The sequence below is a fragment of the Acipenser ruthenus genome, chromosome 3 (genome assembly GCF_902713425.1).
Source record: "Acipenser ruthenus chromosome 3, fAciRut3.2 maternal haplotype, whole genome shotgun sequence".
In the NCBI taxonomy this organism is placed as follows: Eukaryota; Metazoa; Chordata; class Actinopteri; order Acipenseriformes; family Acipenseridae; genus Acipenser; species Acipenser ruthenus.
Window position 1 is genome coordinate 94576772 of NC_081191.1, and position 17542 is coordinate 94594313.

General features: G+C 38.8%; 1 protein-coding gene across 5 annotated transcripts in view; it reads left to right on the forward strand.

Annotated features, from left to right (window-relative positions):
* The window catches only part of LOC117394847 (dipeptidyl aminopeptidase-like protein 6), a 261273-nt gene extending 257225 nt beyond the window's left edge, over positions 1–4048 (forward strand). For all 5 annotated transcript variants that reach the window (XM_033993494.3, XM_033993496.3, XM_033993493.3 and 2 more), the window contains exons 23-26: positions 354–412; positions 513–585; positions 677–750; positions 839–4048. In XM_033993494.3, coding sequence (XP_033849385.3) covers positions 354–412; positions 513–585; positions 677–750; positions 839–991 — 359 coding nt within the window. In that variant the 3' untranslated portion in view covers positions 992–4048. The remainder of the gene's footprint in view (positions 1–353; positions 413–512; positions 586–676; positions 751–838) is intronic.
* Positions 4049–17542: the final 13494 nt, after the last annotated feature.

Genomic DNA, 17542 nt, shown 5'->3' on the forward strand with positions numbered 1-17542 from the left:
TGCAGTTACTAAAATGTTTTTTTTTTTTTTCAAAGACAACTCTAAATCATATCCTTTTAATGTTTCTCTCCAGTGGTCTAGCTATTTAAGTAACAGATAGGGGCTTTACTGGGTGTTTACTGAGGAGCACAATAAAATAATCAAAGACGTGTCAAAGCAGAAACTCAGATAGGATGGATGATATGTATATGAATAGAAAATCTGTAAAGCAGATGTCAGAAGGTTATAATGACAATAAAAAGACAGAAGAGAAGTTAGCTGCACAACCTGAATAAGCATATTGTGAGAGCCTGTTTAAGTAACAGTACACAGCATGCATTTCAATGATTATGGTTTCAACTACTCTCTTTCAGCGTCTGCATTTTCAGAACGATATTTAGGATCACCAGAAAAGGACAGTAGAGCGTATGAGGTCTGTACAAAGTATTCTACCTATTCTCATTTCAAATATATATGTAATTGTTTTACATATTTCAAAATTCAATTCTTGCGATTGTTTCATATTTTGACAGTTGGCTAAGTTAGCTCCTCGTGCAGCACAGATGAATGACAAAACATATCTGATTATTCACCCAACCGCAGATGGTAAGTGTTCACACATCTACACTTGCAGTTATTCTTTGTTCTTTGTGTAAAATGTACACTTCATCTACTAAAGAGGTGTTTATCTTTACAGAGAAAGTTCATTTCCAGCATACTGCAGACTTTATTTCTCATCTAATCAGTGCAAAAGCGAATTACTCACTTCAGGTAAGAGATGCCTTTCATGTTTCATAGATTACTTTGATAATAATTATTATTATTGTTATTTATTTATTTTGTTTCTTATTTTTTTCAGATCTATCCAGATGAGGGTCATTTCATGCATAATGAAGGAATAAAGCAACACCTATACCAGTCTCTTGTGAACTATTTTGAAGAATGTTTTAGGCTTCCTGATAAACTTTTTGAAGAAAAAATGGAAGAGGAGGAGGAGGAGGAGGAGGGTTAGCCTTATATCCATGCCAAGCACAATCCTGCTTCTCCAATACAATATGCAACTGAGTGCTTTTTCTTTTCTTTTTTTAAAAATTTTTTTTGTACTTGAACAGTATTATGTTAGCATGTATCTCAGACTGAAAAGCAGCGTCTATCTGCTTCACCTGACCACAGTTCTGTCATCCCAGCAGGGGGAACATTGGGCATGGTGCATACACAGTCTTTGACTTTGGTTCTGAAATCACAATGGCATCACTGTTTTATTCCATAAATTAAAAGTTGTAGAAAGACTCCCAACTGCAGAAGCAGCAAGGCTCCCAGGGCAAGAGGGTTAGGGTTCTTTTCAAAGGATCTCTTCAGACACATGGTACCCATTGTGTATGCTGAAGAGCAGAACTATTAATGAATGCTTAGGAGAAGATTTTGTAGCACAAGCATTTCAGCTGGGCGTATTAACTTCCATTTCAGAAATCAGCTGGGGTTTTAAAAAATGAAATTAAAATCATCATTGTTGTGGGGCTACTTTATGTAATTACCAATACTATTTTTAAATCATGATAACCTTCATCACTGATTGTGCTCGTATGCTGTATATATCTATCTTTTTTTTTTAATGTAAAGTAGCACACCAAATATTGTTGATTAAAAAATTCAGATATTGGGGCAAATTCAGACATTGTTTTTCAATGTTTTCTTTAAGTTAGTCCTCGTCTAGGAATCTAGTAGTCTTGAACATATATAGTTTACTAGCTTTGAGTTGGTATGTGGTTTATGGGATCTAAGTTATCTGCACTATTTCTCAATGTGTTTAAACCATGTACAGTAACAACAAAAGTTTGTCAGACTGTCCTTGTTTTGCTTGGCTTGTGCTGAGAGATACCCACAGTGCTACTGGAAACTTGTTTTAGGTACTGTACCTTAATTTGGGAGCAGATGTTCCTTTCCAGAAGATAGTTTCTAACAAGCCAGTTTCCTTTAATTGACCTTGAAAAAAATGAACAATAGAAATGCTCTCAACTCTTCGAGCACAAACATGCCATTTTAAAAAATGTGTCAGCTATAACTAGAGGCCGTCCAAATCTGTGGATAACGGAATTCCTCAGAAATCGGGGAATTCACAGTCTTCCACAGATTCGCCTGCTAAAGTGACCTGAAATCTATAACTTAGTTGTTTAGTTCTAGTTTTGTTAAATTAACAGATGTTTTGTCTCCTTCACAAAGTAGGAGTTAATTAAAGACTAAGGCTTTGAAAATGTGACAGTTTCTAATGATTTTACTGACAAAAGTGATTGATATATTTAATTGGAGGTACTCAACCCATATATTGTTTAATATGATTATATTAATTTGATTTACATTTTTATAAGCCTATTACAGGCTAATGTTACTTACGTGGGTCCTCACTGAATATTACTGAATCAGACACAGAGCAGTGGGTGTGACAAAGCACATTTAACAAAACAAAGCAAAACAAAGCTAAAAAAATAAAGTTTTGCCACACAAGAAGGGTGCTAGCCTCACTAAAAGAGAAGGTCCTGCTCCAGGAACCTACTACACTATGAAACCCTCTCTATATTTAGTTTGGGATCATATCCCCTAAACTAACCTACTGCTGTTGCTCACGAAGTCCTGGCCTCCCGGTGACTCCAGGTCTTCCTGACGGTCCTGGCTGGCCAGAGCCTTCACAGGCACTGATTGCAGTTGAAGGGGTTCTGTAGTAGTTATCCCTCGGAGCGGACACTCTCGTCCTGGATGTAAACACAGCACCCGTCTGTATGGCTATGGCAGTGCATTAGTCTCGAATGCCAATCGATCAGCTCATCTCCGGGCAAGCCTTCCTGTTTACTAAGCAATAGCACAGCTGAACCAGCGACAGGGTCCTCCTTGTCACAAAGACATTATTATTTATTTCTTAGCCGACGCCCTTATCCAGGGCGACTTACAATTGTTACAAGATATCACATTATTTTTACATACAATTACCCATTTATACAGTTGGGTTTTTACTGGAGCAATCTAGGTAAAGTACCTTGCTCAAGGGTACAGCAGCAGTGTCCCCCACCTTGGATTGAACCCACGAGCCCCAACCACTACTCCACACTGCTGCCCATTATTAATAACAACACTAAACACATCAGATGCTCCTCAGAACACTCTGTAGATATATACTTACACATTTCTGCAGTTGTTTGCAGATTTGGATGGCCTCTAGCTTTAACCAATAAAGGCAACCTTTCAGTGTCACTCTCAATATTGTCCAAAAACACCCATGCGTCTTTGCATGCCTGCAAAGTTATTGTTTTGTAGCATTGAAGTTTGTGGCAACATATTTAAGACATTGCTATACCACAGTAAGCCAATCCAGCAAATAGGACATTGGAATGTGGTTGTACTGTTAAAATAGGGCGCAACCACAGTTTGTCTGTTGTCAGTACTTTTAATTCTGTAACAGTTCTTGAGGCACAGGTCTTGTTAATACGTGTTTTCCTTAAATGTGAATAGTCTGACATCAGCACCCAGCTGTAGATTAGTCCTGTGTTTAAAATGCATGCCAGCAACCATGCCATTTTGCAACTCAAAGCTATTTTCTTTAGTAAGTAGTTTTAAATGTACAGTCTTTTTTGGACAGCTTGAATGTTCCTGCCGAGTTACATTTCCTTTAATAGTGTGGGTAATCTCACTGTCCCATCGACTATGTTGTATAAATGTGGTTCTTCTTCAATATTATTTAAGTCTATTAAGATCTTAGTGTTAATTATAGATGAAGCATTTTAACAGTTATATTTCAGAAATAATTTTCTTGATTTTTATTTTATTTTTTATTTTATTCTGTTTTATTTTTTGTGAAAAGTATACTAATGTATTCTGGACATGCCAAAATGAGGAGAACATTGTGTATTCAGTGTATAAAAGGGAGCTGTATCTTTGTAATACTGATGGAAAAGATCCACAAACAATATGCTGGGAATCAAACTTGATGCAGTCTGTTTTGTCTACTGATTTTGTAGAAGGGAAATCTGAATGTGGCATGAAGGCATTTGTCATCAGAATAAAAGTTATTTTAACATTGTTTGTTGCTGTTTTTTTATATATATATATATATATAATTAAATGAATTGACTGACAATCTGTGCACTCCAGGCATCCCCACATCTAGTACACATAAGTTTCTATGGACAAAGCAGTAACCCACAAATTATTAACCTAAACAGATAATGGCTTCATACTTGTTACACGTGTATTTTATGAATTTTTATGAATAAGAAAAAATAGCCCTTTCATGCCAGTTTTTTTAAAAGCTGTTGCTGCCACAGTATCAGAACCGCTTATCTGAGAGACCATTTAGGCCTGACGTTGACCTGTGACCTAATGTGGTTGTCATATTGAATTATTGTGACAGTATACAGACAGGATCCTTTGAGCTACTGTCTTACTGTTTGCAACACAACTATGTTTGTTTCATTTCCTAGTCAAGTTCCATAACTTTTACAGCCATCTTGTTTTAACATATCAGTGATACAGATTTTTTTAATTTTTTTTTATCATATTTCCATTTTACTTCCTGTCTACAAACCATTAGATCTGATATGACATTCATCTTCGATTATGCTACCATGGGATGTTTTATAATCTTATGTCTCTGATTGAAATACAGTTTTTAGAATCTGTTGTTAAAGAATTAGTACTCATATGTAACACTACACTCTTTTTTTTTTGTTTGTTCTGTTTTGAATTTTGCCTTCAGTTCATTCAAATTCAATGACATAAGGACTGGGCGAATCACAGTCATCCAGATTCCATTGTGTTGCTAGGCAAAAAATCCATCTTAATTTAGGTTTAAGTGTACCTACATTGTACAAAATAATTAATCAACAGTCATGGAGTGCTGTGTTGATGTCATTCACAAGGCTGTAAACAACCCACCAGTGAACACATTTCAATAATTAAGCACTCTTTTAAAAACATTAATTAACTGAAAGCTGTCTGCATCAGGCCCATTATTAAACATGCTGTAAATGAGTATTACTATACTGTAGTAGATACATAATACAAGTTATTATAGTATATATATATATATATTGTAAACGAGCCTTGCGGCTCGGGTTTGTTTTGCCCTTTAAAATACCGACCAGACACAGAGATGGAGGGTTTGAAAGTGCTTTTGCGCTAATTTTTAATAAAGAACCAATGAACAAAACAAAAACAAAACACAAAATACCCACAAACAAAATAAACACCTAGCTCTGTACGAGCACTAACTAACACACAGGAACACCCTGACTACAAGTGGGACAGCTAGGCTGTTTCCCCACTAAAACAGTAAACAAAAACACACACAGGTTTACTACAACACCTTTTCCTTTTGTTTTCTCCCGACTGCCAGGACGCAGAGTACCACTTTCTGCCTCCTTCTTTTTAGCAGCCCTGAGCAAACTAACTGTTTCTCTTAAATACCCTGCACCTGGTACTAATTTAACAATGGCTACCAGGTGCAGGGGATAATTACTAATAAAACAATTAACCAATTCAATTAAACAACGGTGCATTTCCCCAAACTAACAAAAACCATACATTTTACTGCGGGGATGATTCCAATCCCATCCCCACTGTGCTACAATATATATATACTGTATTAGTATCCATTAAAAAAGAAAAAAACAACAACCTTATATAGACCCTTCTATAGAGTTATTTTTTGGTTCATTAAGTCTGTTTGACAAGGCAATAACCTTTGCTATCTGGGTGGTTTTACTGTAATTCACTTGTGAATATGAATCTTAGTATTTTATCTACAATTCTATTAAGCAAACCGGTAGTTCTTGCAAAGAACTCACTTTAACTTCAGATCAAATCATGTCTATGTTAAGCATATTGTAGGCGCTTCCAATACCAGATCAAATCGTCCATCGAATAGCTATTATCTTGTTTGTCCTTCGATAAACAATGATCAACAAGGAAATGATTTCACATCCTCCTTCCCAGACAGCCTCCATCTGCTTTTTGGCTTGGTCTAATGGGGGAGGCCAGCTGTCCTACCCCCCTGCCCATGGCTTCCCTACGGTCAGCTTCTCCACTTATCTGCGAGCTAATTTATGAGTAGGGGCCATCTTAAAAAGCAAGGCCAAAGTCCAAAGAATGTAGTGTAAAATATGTATGATGTAGTTGTGTTGTCTATAAGCTTTAATGAATAATCTAGCAGATGAGTTTCCTGACTGAACCCTATTTTAAACATTTTAACTTAAGAAACAGTACATTTTTGTATGCGGTTTTGCTTTTAATATTATCAACAGGCCCACACACCATCTTGTACCCTTTAATTTAATTCCCTACAGTAATAAAGCAGGCCAATGTGATGTTACAGTGTATGGCTTAGGAAAAATAAAACCTTCAATGTGCAGACATGCTTTCCATATTTCTGTACTCTATATCAGCTCATTATGAGTGTGTACCAGGTTAATATGCACATTTTAATTGAACCGTGGTATCAGTTCAAGTAAAGTTTTTATTTTTCCTAAGGCATACACTGTAACGTCAGATTGGCCTGCTTTATTACTTTATCATGTATGTTCTGTCTGATGTTTAAATCATCTCTTAATAAATACAGATTCCGCACATTCATCACAAAAGATTGGATGTAGTTGTCATACAGTATTCAGCATAAGCACTGCACCCGTATTGTACAACAATATTTGCACTATTCAGCATCCTGAACTGTATTTTGAATATATATTACAAGGGATAAATCAAACCCGGTATTAACCCAGATATGCCTGAATTGTGATTCCAAGTGTCCTGTACTGTACGTAGTACCATAGCCATATTTGATGAAGACTCATTTTAGGAAAAGAAGGCTGCAATTACAAAAATAATCAGGGAGAGGCTGGCTATAATGCCATTTTTAAAAATATTATTATTATTATCCCTAGGTCACTGGACCACAGCATATATTTTCAAATGCCAAGGTTATACGCAGCACTGTTATAGCACTGTTTCATGTGTTAGCTTGGGAGTTACAGCTGTCCATGTTAATCAAAATAGAACTCTAGAATCTCACAGCAAGAGAATCATATCTACTTCATCCATCAATTATATTTAAAAAAAGTGAAGTCTGCCTCTGGAAGCAGTCCTACCATGTGTTTGTTCTGTAAGTGTGTGTGTGTGTGTGTGTATATATATATATATATATATATATATATATATATATACATACACACACACACACACATACAGTTGTAGTCAAAAGTTTACATACCCCAATAGAATTTATAATTTCTAGAAATTTCTCAAAAACAAATAATAATAGGAAAAATATTTTGTAGAACTCCAGCTGGATTAATATAGGGTTAAAGAGCAGCGACACTGTTTACATCATTGCACTCACATGATTAATACAGGGTTAAAAAGCAATGACACTGTTTACATCATTGCACTCACATGATTAATACAGGGTTAAAAAGCAATGACACTGTTTACATCATTACACTCACATGATTAATACAGGGTTAAAAAGCAATGACACTGTTTACATCATTACATTACACTCACATGATTAATATAGGGTTAAAGAGCAGCGACACTGTTTACATCATTACACTCACATGATTAATATAGGTATCACCTAATGATATAGGCCTATCTAACACGTCCTAAACTAGGTAGGGATTACCACTGGCTTAACCTTTGTTGTGGAAAACCAGACTTGATTCATTTTCCATTATCATCCACTGTTACTGCAGTGTAATCGGTCACAGCCTTCCAGAGTCACATATTCTGGCCACTACTTTTTGCACACAGCTATAACTGTTGTGCTCTTCTGTCTCCCCCTAAAACAAAATGTCTTGTGTGTTAAAAATGTCTGTGTTAAAAATCCTTTGTTTACAAGCCTTGCTGTCCTATAGTCTTGCACATCCCTGGTTATTTCATCTGAGAGAAATTGTCTCCCGCCTTCAACGCTTTCTTTCTTTCCTGTGACCTTTGCAGCCAGTGTCATGCTGAGCTGATACCACCAAGGACACACAATAGTCTGCAAACACCCCATTGCTTCTGTAGTTTGATTTGTTGTGCATATGAAACCAAACCACTGGAACTGAAAATCTGTCAAAATACGCAAATTACTGACTGTCGAATTGAATTGATGACTTTAATAGACCACACATGCAATTCATTTAAAATAGAAAGAGAAAGGAACACATAGCCACAAATGGTAAAATGTATGAAACTTTTTTGAAGTTTTTCAAGCAAAAGTGGGCTAAGATTTTTACACGAGTGCCCATTGTTTCTATATCATTGATTACTGATCATAAATGTAAATTCTCACACCCTGAGGTTTTCATGCAGGTCGGTATATAAAGGGTATGAATGACAGTTCTTGAGATGTTGTAATAAAGCTGCACACAACTGTAAAGGCAAGCAAACCAAGGACTTACTTAACCAAGGTATTACCAGATAACATGCTTTAAAAAATGTGTTAAAACAGAGGTGGCTTTGTTAACTGATGGAAGTGTGGGCAATGCAAAATGACTAATGATTTTAGGTTTGCACAGCCATGTACTGTAACATTTTAGGAGTTTAACAGTTTAGCGTTTCTTGTTATTTCTTACCATAGCTTATCATGAACCCCTTTGTTAATTCTTGCTCCCTTTGAATACAATAGTACACTGCAATTTTGTTTAAATAAGCTTTACTATGATTATAGTTTGGCATGTAATAGGATTCTGCAGTTGTAGGTTGCCCTCTGCTGCTTTATGGAGTCAATTACAAATCTCCCTTTTGTCCACTTGATAGGGTTATTGGGATTTCGTTGAATTAAATTAAATAGCTGTATGGCCGAGGAAAGAAGTTCTAATTATGTGTTTATGTAATTATGTATACATGCTTTGAACCTGCTCAGCGCTTGTTTTTATTTTATGCTACTGAGGTGGCCTTCATGCTAAACTATGTTTAGAAAAGAGAAATCAGCTTTGCTACAATGTAATGTGGTATTTTTGAACTGTTTCTTCTCTGTGAACGTCTCTTCTGTAAAGCATTTTAAAAGCTGTGGTCCCATCTTTCATTGGTTTCACTCCCACCCTTCCTCAAGTTTCTGGAAGTTTAACTGTTATGGATGATTATAAGAAGGGTTTTCTTCCAACTGCACAAAATGGTTAAACCATTTCTTAAAAAGTTGAAAGTTGAAAGTGTATTTACTTATATCACACCTTTCACACAAAGTGTCCCAAAGCACTTTACAATACAATTCACGGGGCGTGAGCTGGGGTGAAGGATAAGGCAGAAGGAGCAGTTAGTAGGATAGAAAGTGGTCACTGACTGAGGGTGACGATGCCGACACATCCCAGGGGCAGAGGACCCAGGAACCGAAAACACAGAGAAGGTTATGACTCGGAGAGCCACCCCTCGAGTGGAAGTCGGTCCCAGAAGGCCGGGACACAAGAGGAAATATGAGAGAGAGGTACCCAGCATCTGAGACTTCTGTAAGGGGCGCTCGTAAAACCCCTGATTGGCCGAGACGTGACGCTGCCTGGGACCTGAAATAAGGACAAAGCATTGAGGTTAGTATGGGACTCAGCACGAGTGGCCACGCCCTGAAAGAGAGGCAGAATAGAACGGAGCCTTGAGTGAGGTAAGATAAGCGCAGGAGCTGCGACAGGACAGAGTGTGGCTGGGGGTCCGCTCTGACTCACATGGTGAGAACCCCCCTGAAGGTAAGGGAGGCAGGTGCCTAGCCCTGAGGTCGGGGAAGTAAGACTCACTTGCCCCCCAGAGACGACCGATGCGAAGGCATGTATGAAGGTGGAGGAGGAAAAAAAAACACTAGACAGAAAAGGTGCAGGTGATCAGGGCTTAAATAGAAAATAGATACTAATTAACAGGAAATTAGAAAATTAGAAGATTAGAAGCCCCCCAGCTCCACACCCCCTGAACCACACAAGCTAACATTAAAATCCACAACAAGAATACAGTAGAATTGAACACAGAGTACAGAACAATGATAAGATTGATACAGAGAGGAGTAAAATAACAGTTATTAAGCAACAACTAAATAATTAAAAGCAGCACAAATAGTGAAAGAAAAACATACGATAAAATCAATAAAAAGGTCAGTAAAGTTACAATATGAATAGATTGATACATAAAATCAGTATTCAAAGCCAATCTAGAAAACGAGTTTTTAACCTCGACTTAAAAACATTGGAGCTGGACCCCCTGCTCCAGCTCCAGACTCGCTCCAGAGCTGATGGAGACCCCCTGCTCCAGCTCCAGGCTGGCTCCAGAGCTGATGGAGACCCCCTGCTCCAGTTCCAGGCTGGCTCCAGAGCTGATAGAGACCCCCTGCTCCAGTTCCAGGCTGGCTCCAGAGCTGATGGAGACCCCCTGCTCCAGCTCCAGGCTGGCTCCAGAGCTGATAGAGACCCCCTGCTCCAGCTCCAGGCTGGCTCCAGAGTTGATGGAGACCCCCTGCTCCAGCTCCAGGCTGGCTCCAGAGCTGATGGAGACCCCCTGCTCCAGCTCCAGAGCTGATGGAGACCCCCTGCTCCAGCTCCAGGCTGGCTCCAGAGCTGATGGAGACCCCCTGCTCCAGCTCCAGGCTGGCTCCAGAGCTGATAGAGACCCCCTGCTCCAGCTCCAGGCTGGCTCCAGAGCTGATGGAGACCCCCTGCTCCAGCTCCAGGCTGGCTCCAGAGCTGATGGAGACCCCCTGCTCCAGCTCCAGGCTGTCTCCAGAGCTGATGGAGACCCCCTGCTCCAGCTCCAGGCTGGCTCCAGAGCTGATGGAGACCCCCTGCTCCAGCTCCAGGCTGGCTCCAGAGCTGATGGAGACCCCCTGCTCCAGCTCCAGGCTGGCTCCAGAGCTGATGGAGACCCCCTGCTCCAGCTCCAGGCTGTCTCCAGAGCTGATGGAGACCCCCTGCTCCAGCTCCAGGCTGGCTCCAGAGCTGATGGAGACCCCCTGCTCTAGCTCCAGGCTGGCTCCAGAGCTGATAGAGACCCCCTGCTCCAGCTCCAGGCTGACTCCAGAGCTGATAGAGACCCCCTGCTCCAGCTCCAGGCAAAAAATAGTGCAAACTAGGATAGTATCATTATTTATAAAGTTTTTTTTGTTTATTTTTTATTGATGTTGCTTGGCTATAAATATTCCAAGATGATTAAATGTGCTTTTGAGTAAAAGAGATAAGAATATTTAAATCTGGTTTTAAAGCTTCACTGTTTAATTTTCTTGTCCAACTTTTTTTAGGTACCTGTTTGATAAAATCAACATATTTACAACATAAAAACATCTGTTTAACCATTCAAACATAACAAACTAGAAAACAGTATAATAAATAAAGAGAAACAAAAAACAGTGAAATATTTTTCCTGTTAAAAGCTAGGGGTAAGTAAAATATTAAATACTAGATAAAGGAATATATGTATATGAAATTATTAATTGGAAATACTAACACAACATATTAAACATAAACATTTTTCCATTTAGTTTGACCTGTTATTTTTGTACACTCATGTACAATTATGGTGCCTTCTAGTAGTTACTCCCTATGTCTGACACTGAGTGACTTTTTTCCATTTCCCCTTTCTCAGTCCTTACTCAAGGATAGGTTATGGTTTATCAGAATTATTTTTTCAACATTTGCAGAATTCAGTCTTGTTCTCTGATCCGTGATTAGGTCCCCTGCTTTGGAGAACAGTCTACCTTTCCACTGATGCTTCAGGTACACAAAAGAGCAAAGCAGATCCTTCCATGTTATCATCATCTTCAGGGCTGCTGTCAGAAAGCTCATAGATGCTTTCAGATGTACGTGCTCTCTTGGGTGGGACTGGATCACTTTCAGCAGGTCCACATAGAACAGAGAAGCCTTTGGTCACAGCTTCTTTTTGCTCATTGTTGAAGAGATGGGTTTTAAACCGTGGATCGAGGAAGGTTGATATCTGACAATCAAGGTCATTCTCTAAGTTTGATAACCTTGTTGAGATTTGACTCAAAAGATCTTTCATCTTCAAGCCAGATTCAGATTTAGTTTCAAACTTTCCAAGTGCTCTGCAAATTCCAACCACTGTAGGGACAATGAGAGATGCAGTTAGATCCTTTGCTCCAGAGAGAGGTGTGGTGACTTCCTGGAATGGCTTCAGCATCTCACACACTTCTTCTAGGAGCATTTTATGTTCAGCAGTAATGTTTAGTGCTGGTCTATTCAGTTTCACGGCTGCAATCTCTAATTGTTCTGCTTGCTGGACCACTTTTTCAATCATTGGCAAGCTTGAGTTCCATCTTGTAACACAGTCCCTTGGAATTTCCTGTGGTCCAGATCCAGTTTCAGTCAGATACCCCTTAGCATAAGCATGCCAAGCACTCACTTACTTCTTAAAAAGGGGAGCTATAGACCGACATCTTCCAAGCACTTATTTAGATATTTATTTTACTGAAACTTGCTTTCCTTCCCTAGGAAAAATAATTTGCTGTAGGCAGAGGAGTAAGCTGTGTGCCAAACAACTTCAAGAGACTGCAGGCACTGACAGCCCTACCCAACTTTCAAGGTCATTAATTAAAATGGCATGATCAATGGCGTCAAATGCTGCACTTCGATCTAACAGAACCAGAATGGATATAGAACCAGAGTCTGCACCCATTAGATCTAACAGAACCAGAATGGATATGGAACCAGAGTCTGCACTAATTAGATCTAACAGAACCAGAATGGATATAGAACAGAAGTCTGCACTCATTAGTAGATCATTTTTTTAGTATTATTATTATTATTATTATTATTATTATTATTATTATTATTATTATTTATTTATTTATTTATTTATTTATTTATTTATTTATTTCTTAGCAGACACCCTTATCCAGGGTGACTTACAATTGTTACAAGAGATCACATTATTTTTTACATACAATTACCCATTTATACAGTTGGGTTTTTACTGGAGCAATCTAGGTAAAGTACCTTGCTCAAGGGTACAGCAGCAGTGTCCCCACCTGGAGTTGAAAAAAGAACCTTAGAATTATTATTTCCATTACTAATAAAGTCGCATGCATTTTATAATTTGTGGCTATGTGTTCCTTTTCTCTTACTATGTTAAATGAATTGCATGTGTGAACTATTAAAGTCACCAATCAAATTAGACAATCACTAAATTGTCTATGTTGATAATTTTCCAAGATTTTCAGTTCCAGTGGTTTGATTTCATATGCACAACCAATCAAAACTTCAGAAGCAATGGGGTGTTTTAATACATGTGCACACTGCTGAACTACAGAAGCAATGGGGTGTTCTAATACATGTGCACACTGCTGAACTACAGAAGTATGCTTGCTCTTATATTGTTGTTGAGGATATAGATTACTTTTCAATTGTAGAATAATTCAGTGGACAGGAGAAATATAAATCAGTGATGTAAGAATGGGCTCTCCAGTATGCTGCTCCTGGCAATGAAAAGTTGCACAATTTTGGTTTCACCAGCGAAGGTTGCAGTTTGTTAAAAATTCTTTATCTAGTTCTGCTTGTCAGTCAAAAACAACTCCACATTTACAACTGTGTCTCTTATACTGTAAGTCACACAATTTCTACCGTCAATAAAGCCTCTTCCAACATAAATGTGTGCATGTCTTTGCAGTTTTCCTATGCTTTCCCCATGGTTTACTGTGCATGTACTATAGTTTACAAAGGTTTGCCATGTTTTTTTTTTGTATTATTATTATTATTATATGCTTTACAATACCGCTCTGGGCTTTATAATATTTTCACTAAGCTTTATTAAACGTTGCTATGCTTTTACTATGGTACCTTTTTATAAGGGTGTAGTGCGCCTTTGCTCTAAACCAGAGATGGCGGAGAGGAGGCTGCATTACTAACAACACTAATGTGCCTGCTGGGCAAAATAAAAAAGGGCTGAGGAGGCGAACAGGAAAAATAATAATGAAAAGCAGTGGGAGGGGTTGGGACAACAGCCAGGCAAGGTCTCTGGACTGAAACTAGACAGGCAGCTGAGGGCAGACTGAGCACTTATAGTGAGGCGGAGAAAAATCATACAACTATTGTATTATATAACTGGCAGGTGGGGTCTAATTTCAAAAAGAGTGATTGTAGGAAATGTGTCCTTCCATTTTACATGCTGGTCTTAAAAACGGCAGGAGGTAAAAAAACTGATGTAATGTATTTCAGACCCATGTTATCCTAGAAATGAAAGCCATGTATTGAAGTGCCTTGCCAACAGATGGCAGTGATTGCATTGAATAAGAAAGTATTGCAATGAAAAACCTTGTCAGCCAAAACCTTTTTTTTATTAACCATCTGAATGGATCTTGTTGCATTCTGTTTGTTACTTATTTCAGAAAAAAAATGATTCAATTGTGCACTCAAAACAATTCAAGATATACCAAGATATACCTTTTTAACAAATGTTCTCAGGAAAATGTCCTTGTCCTTGTCATTGAAAAACTTATTCAAAGGCATTCAAACCTCTCTTCCTGACAATAAGAACATAAGAAAGTTTACAAACGAGAGGAGGCCATTCAGCCCATCTTGCTCGTTTGGTTGTTAGTAGCTTATTGATCCCAGAATCTTATCAAGCAGCTTCTTGAAGGATCCCAGGGTGTCAGCTTCAACAACATTACTGGGGAGTTGGTTCCAGACCCTCACAATTCTCTGTGTAAAAAAGTGCCTCCTATTTACTGTTCTGAATGCCCTTTTATCTAATCTTCATTTGTGACCCCTGGTCCTTGTTTCTTTTTCAGGTCAAAGAAGTCCCCTGGGTTGACATTGTCTATACCTTTTAGGATTTTGAATGTTTGAATCAGATCTCCGCATGGTCTTCTTTGTTCAAGACTGAATAGATTCAATTCTTTTAGCCTGTCTGCATACAACATGCCTTTTAAACCCGGGATAATTCTGGTTGCTCTTCTTTGCACTCTTTCTAGAGCAGCAATATCCTTTTTGTAACAAGGTGACCAGAACTGAACACAATATTCTAGATGAGGTCTTACTAATGCATTGTACAGTTTTAACATTATTTCCCTTGATTTAAATTCAACACTTCTCACAGTATATCCGAGCATCTTGTTAGCCTTTTTTTATAGCTTCCCCACATTGTCTAGATGAAGACATTTCTGAGTCAACATAAACTCCTAGGTCTTTTTCATAGTTCCCTTCTTCAATTTCACTATCTCCCATATGATATTTATAATGCACATTTTTATTGCCCGCATGCAATACTTTACACTTTTCTCTATTAAATGTCATTTGCCATGTGTCTGCCCAATTCTGAATGCTGTCTAGATCATTTTGAATGACCTTTGCTGCTTCAACAGTGTTTGCCACTCCTCCTATTTTTGTGTTGTCTGCAAATGTAACGAGTTTGCTTACTATACCAGAATCTAAATCATTAATGTAGATTAGGAATAGCAGAGGACCTAATACTGATCCCTGTGGTACACCACTGGTTACCTTTCTCCATTTTGAGGTTTCTCCTCTAATCAGTACTTTCTGCTTTCTACCTGTTAACCACTCCCTTATCCATGTGCATGCATTTCCTTGAATCCCTACTGCGTTCAGTTTGAGAATTAATCTTTTATGCGGGACTGTCACAAAGACGGCCAGAGTGGGTGGCGTCAGACCAGAAGCAGGAAGGAATACAGAGAGACTTGGGGTTGTGATGAGCTGAGTGCAATGGCTGCACTCAGCGTTTATTAACAAATAAAAGGTTTTAACACAAAACAAAACAGGGCACGGCACTGGTAGCCAAAATAAAGAGACAAACAAAACGGACAGACACTAACAAACAGGGACTAACAAACACGGTGAGAAACACTACTTATTATTCTTGTTATTATTATTTTACCTCCTCTCTCTCTCTCTCTCTCTCCCGTTCTTTCGCCCTGAACACCCAACCCCGAGTGACAGAAACGTGCATCTATATATACTGTTGTGCTGGGATTCAATTACTAATTAATTACTCACTTGAATCCCAGCACGTGAATTCATTACGTGAAACCCCGTGTTCACATATTATATTTTAAATGCACGTGCGTGATGTGCAATCCCGTGCCTAAATACAAATATACAATTTAAACACACGTGAAACACAGACCCGTTTATATCCCGTGTACCAATCTATACACCAACATTAACATACGCACCATACATACAACACATAACACACAAATGCACACAGGGGCGGGGCACATTGCCACAGGGACTTTGTCAAAAGCTTTCTGGAAATCTAAATAAACCATGTTGTATGCGTTGCAGTTATCCATTTTCAATGTTGATTCAGCAGAATGTTTTTTTGCTGAAGTGGCCTTAACCCTTTGCAGTCCATTTATTAAGTGCGCATCAGGCGCGTCAGGTCCAATTTATTTTCACACGCGCAGTTAATTTTAGACGCGCTGTTTAAGTATTTTTTTTCCACAGTCAAACGGGATTAAAAGGACCTGCATATCAACAAAGCACTCACTAGGCATCTCCAGCCCTGCCCCACCATTTCGTTCGCTATCGCTTTCACATATGCTAAGAAATAAATAATAATAATAATAATAGTCGTACATACCGATCAATCATCTCCTGATCACTCATTTTATCACCAAACTCCTTAATAATGCAATCCAAGTCATTATTTTATTACTATAACATCTCAAAAAAGCTCTGCAAATGTCCGTGATAGTCTCTGTGCGCTGATACAGTAACAGCCAGCTTGTTTCCTTATGACTGCCCATATGGGATGCCAGGGGCAAGTATGACTAATCATGAGATACGCCTTTTTTTTGTTTTGTTTTGTTTTATCGGCTTATCTCAGCTCCTGTCGCTCCCACTCAGCCATTGAATGGTTTTCTCTGCTTTTTCCGGAGAAAAAAACGACTAGAAACCCGTTTTTGGCGTTTTTTTGATGATGTCGGACAGGGTCCGACAATGGACCGGATAGGAATAATTGCAATGTTGGACCAGGTCCGACAATGGACCGCAAAGGGTTAATCCTAAACTATGTTTAGAAATGAGAAATCAACTTTGCTACAATGTAATATGGTATTTTTAATTGTGTTCTCCCCAACTTATCATATCCCATTGCGGTCCCTCACTATAGTAATTCCACTCAACAGCTCACACAGGAGAACTGAAGGTCATTGTGTGATGTCTGATCCCATGATCAATTGCCTCTGTACACCTAGGAACCTAAGAGCGGATGTGGGCAAGCCACATCTGGAAGACAAAGGCCAGCCCTGAAGGTGTCCACTTGAGTTCACCAGGCACCTGGCCTGTAGGGTCCAATGTAGAGTGATGAGGAGGAACAGTCCCTGTCAGTTTTGCCTCCCTAACCCACAGGAGCGCCAGAGCCAGTGAGACGCTCCCTTGGGAATCACCAGTGAAGATCAGCAACTTCACAGCCTTGATGCAAACCTGTGCTCACTGACTAGATGACTATTGTGACCAGTACTTTTTTGAGAAGGTACAGTTTTTACATTGACTTTGGGCTGAAGAAACATTTAGCATTTGTTAAAACCCCACATCCCAATCACATGGTGTGTGTATATTTACTAGCTTATCATTCCAGTATAGGTGCCTGTGACAGA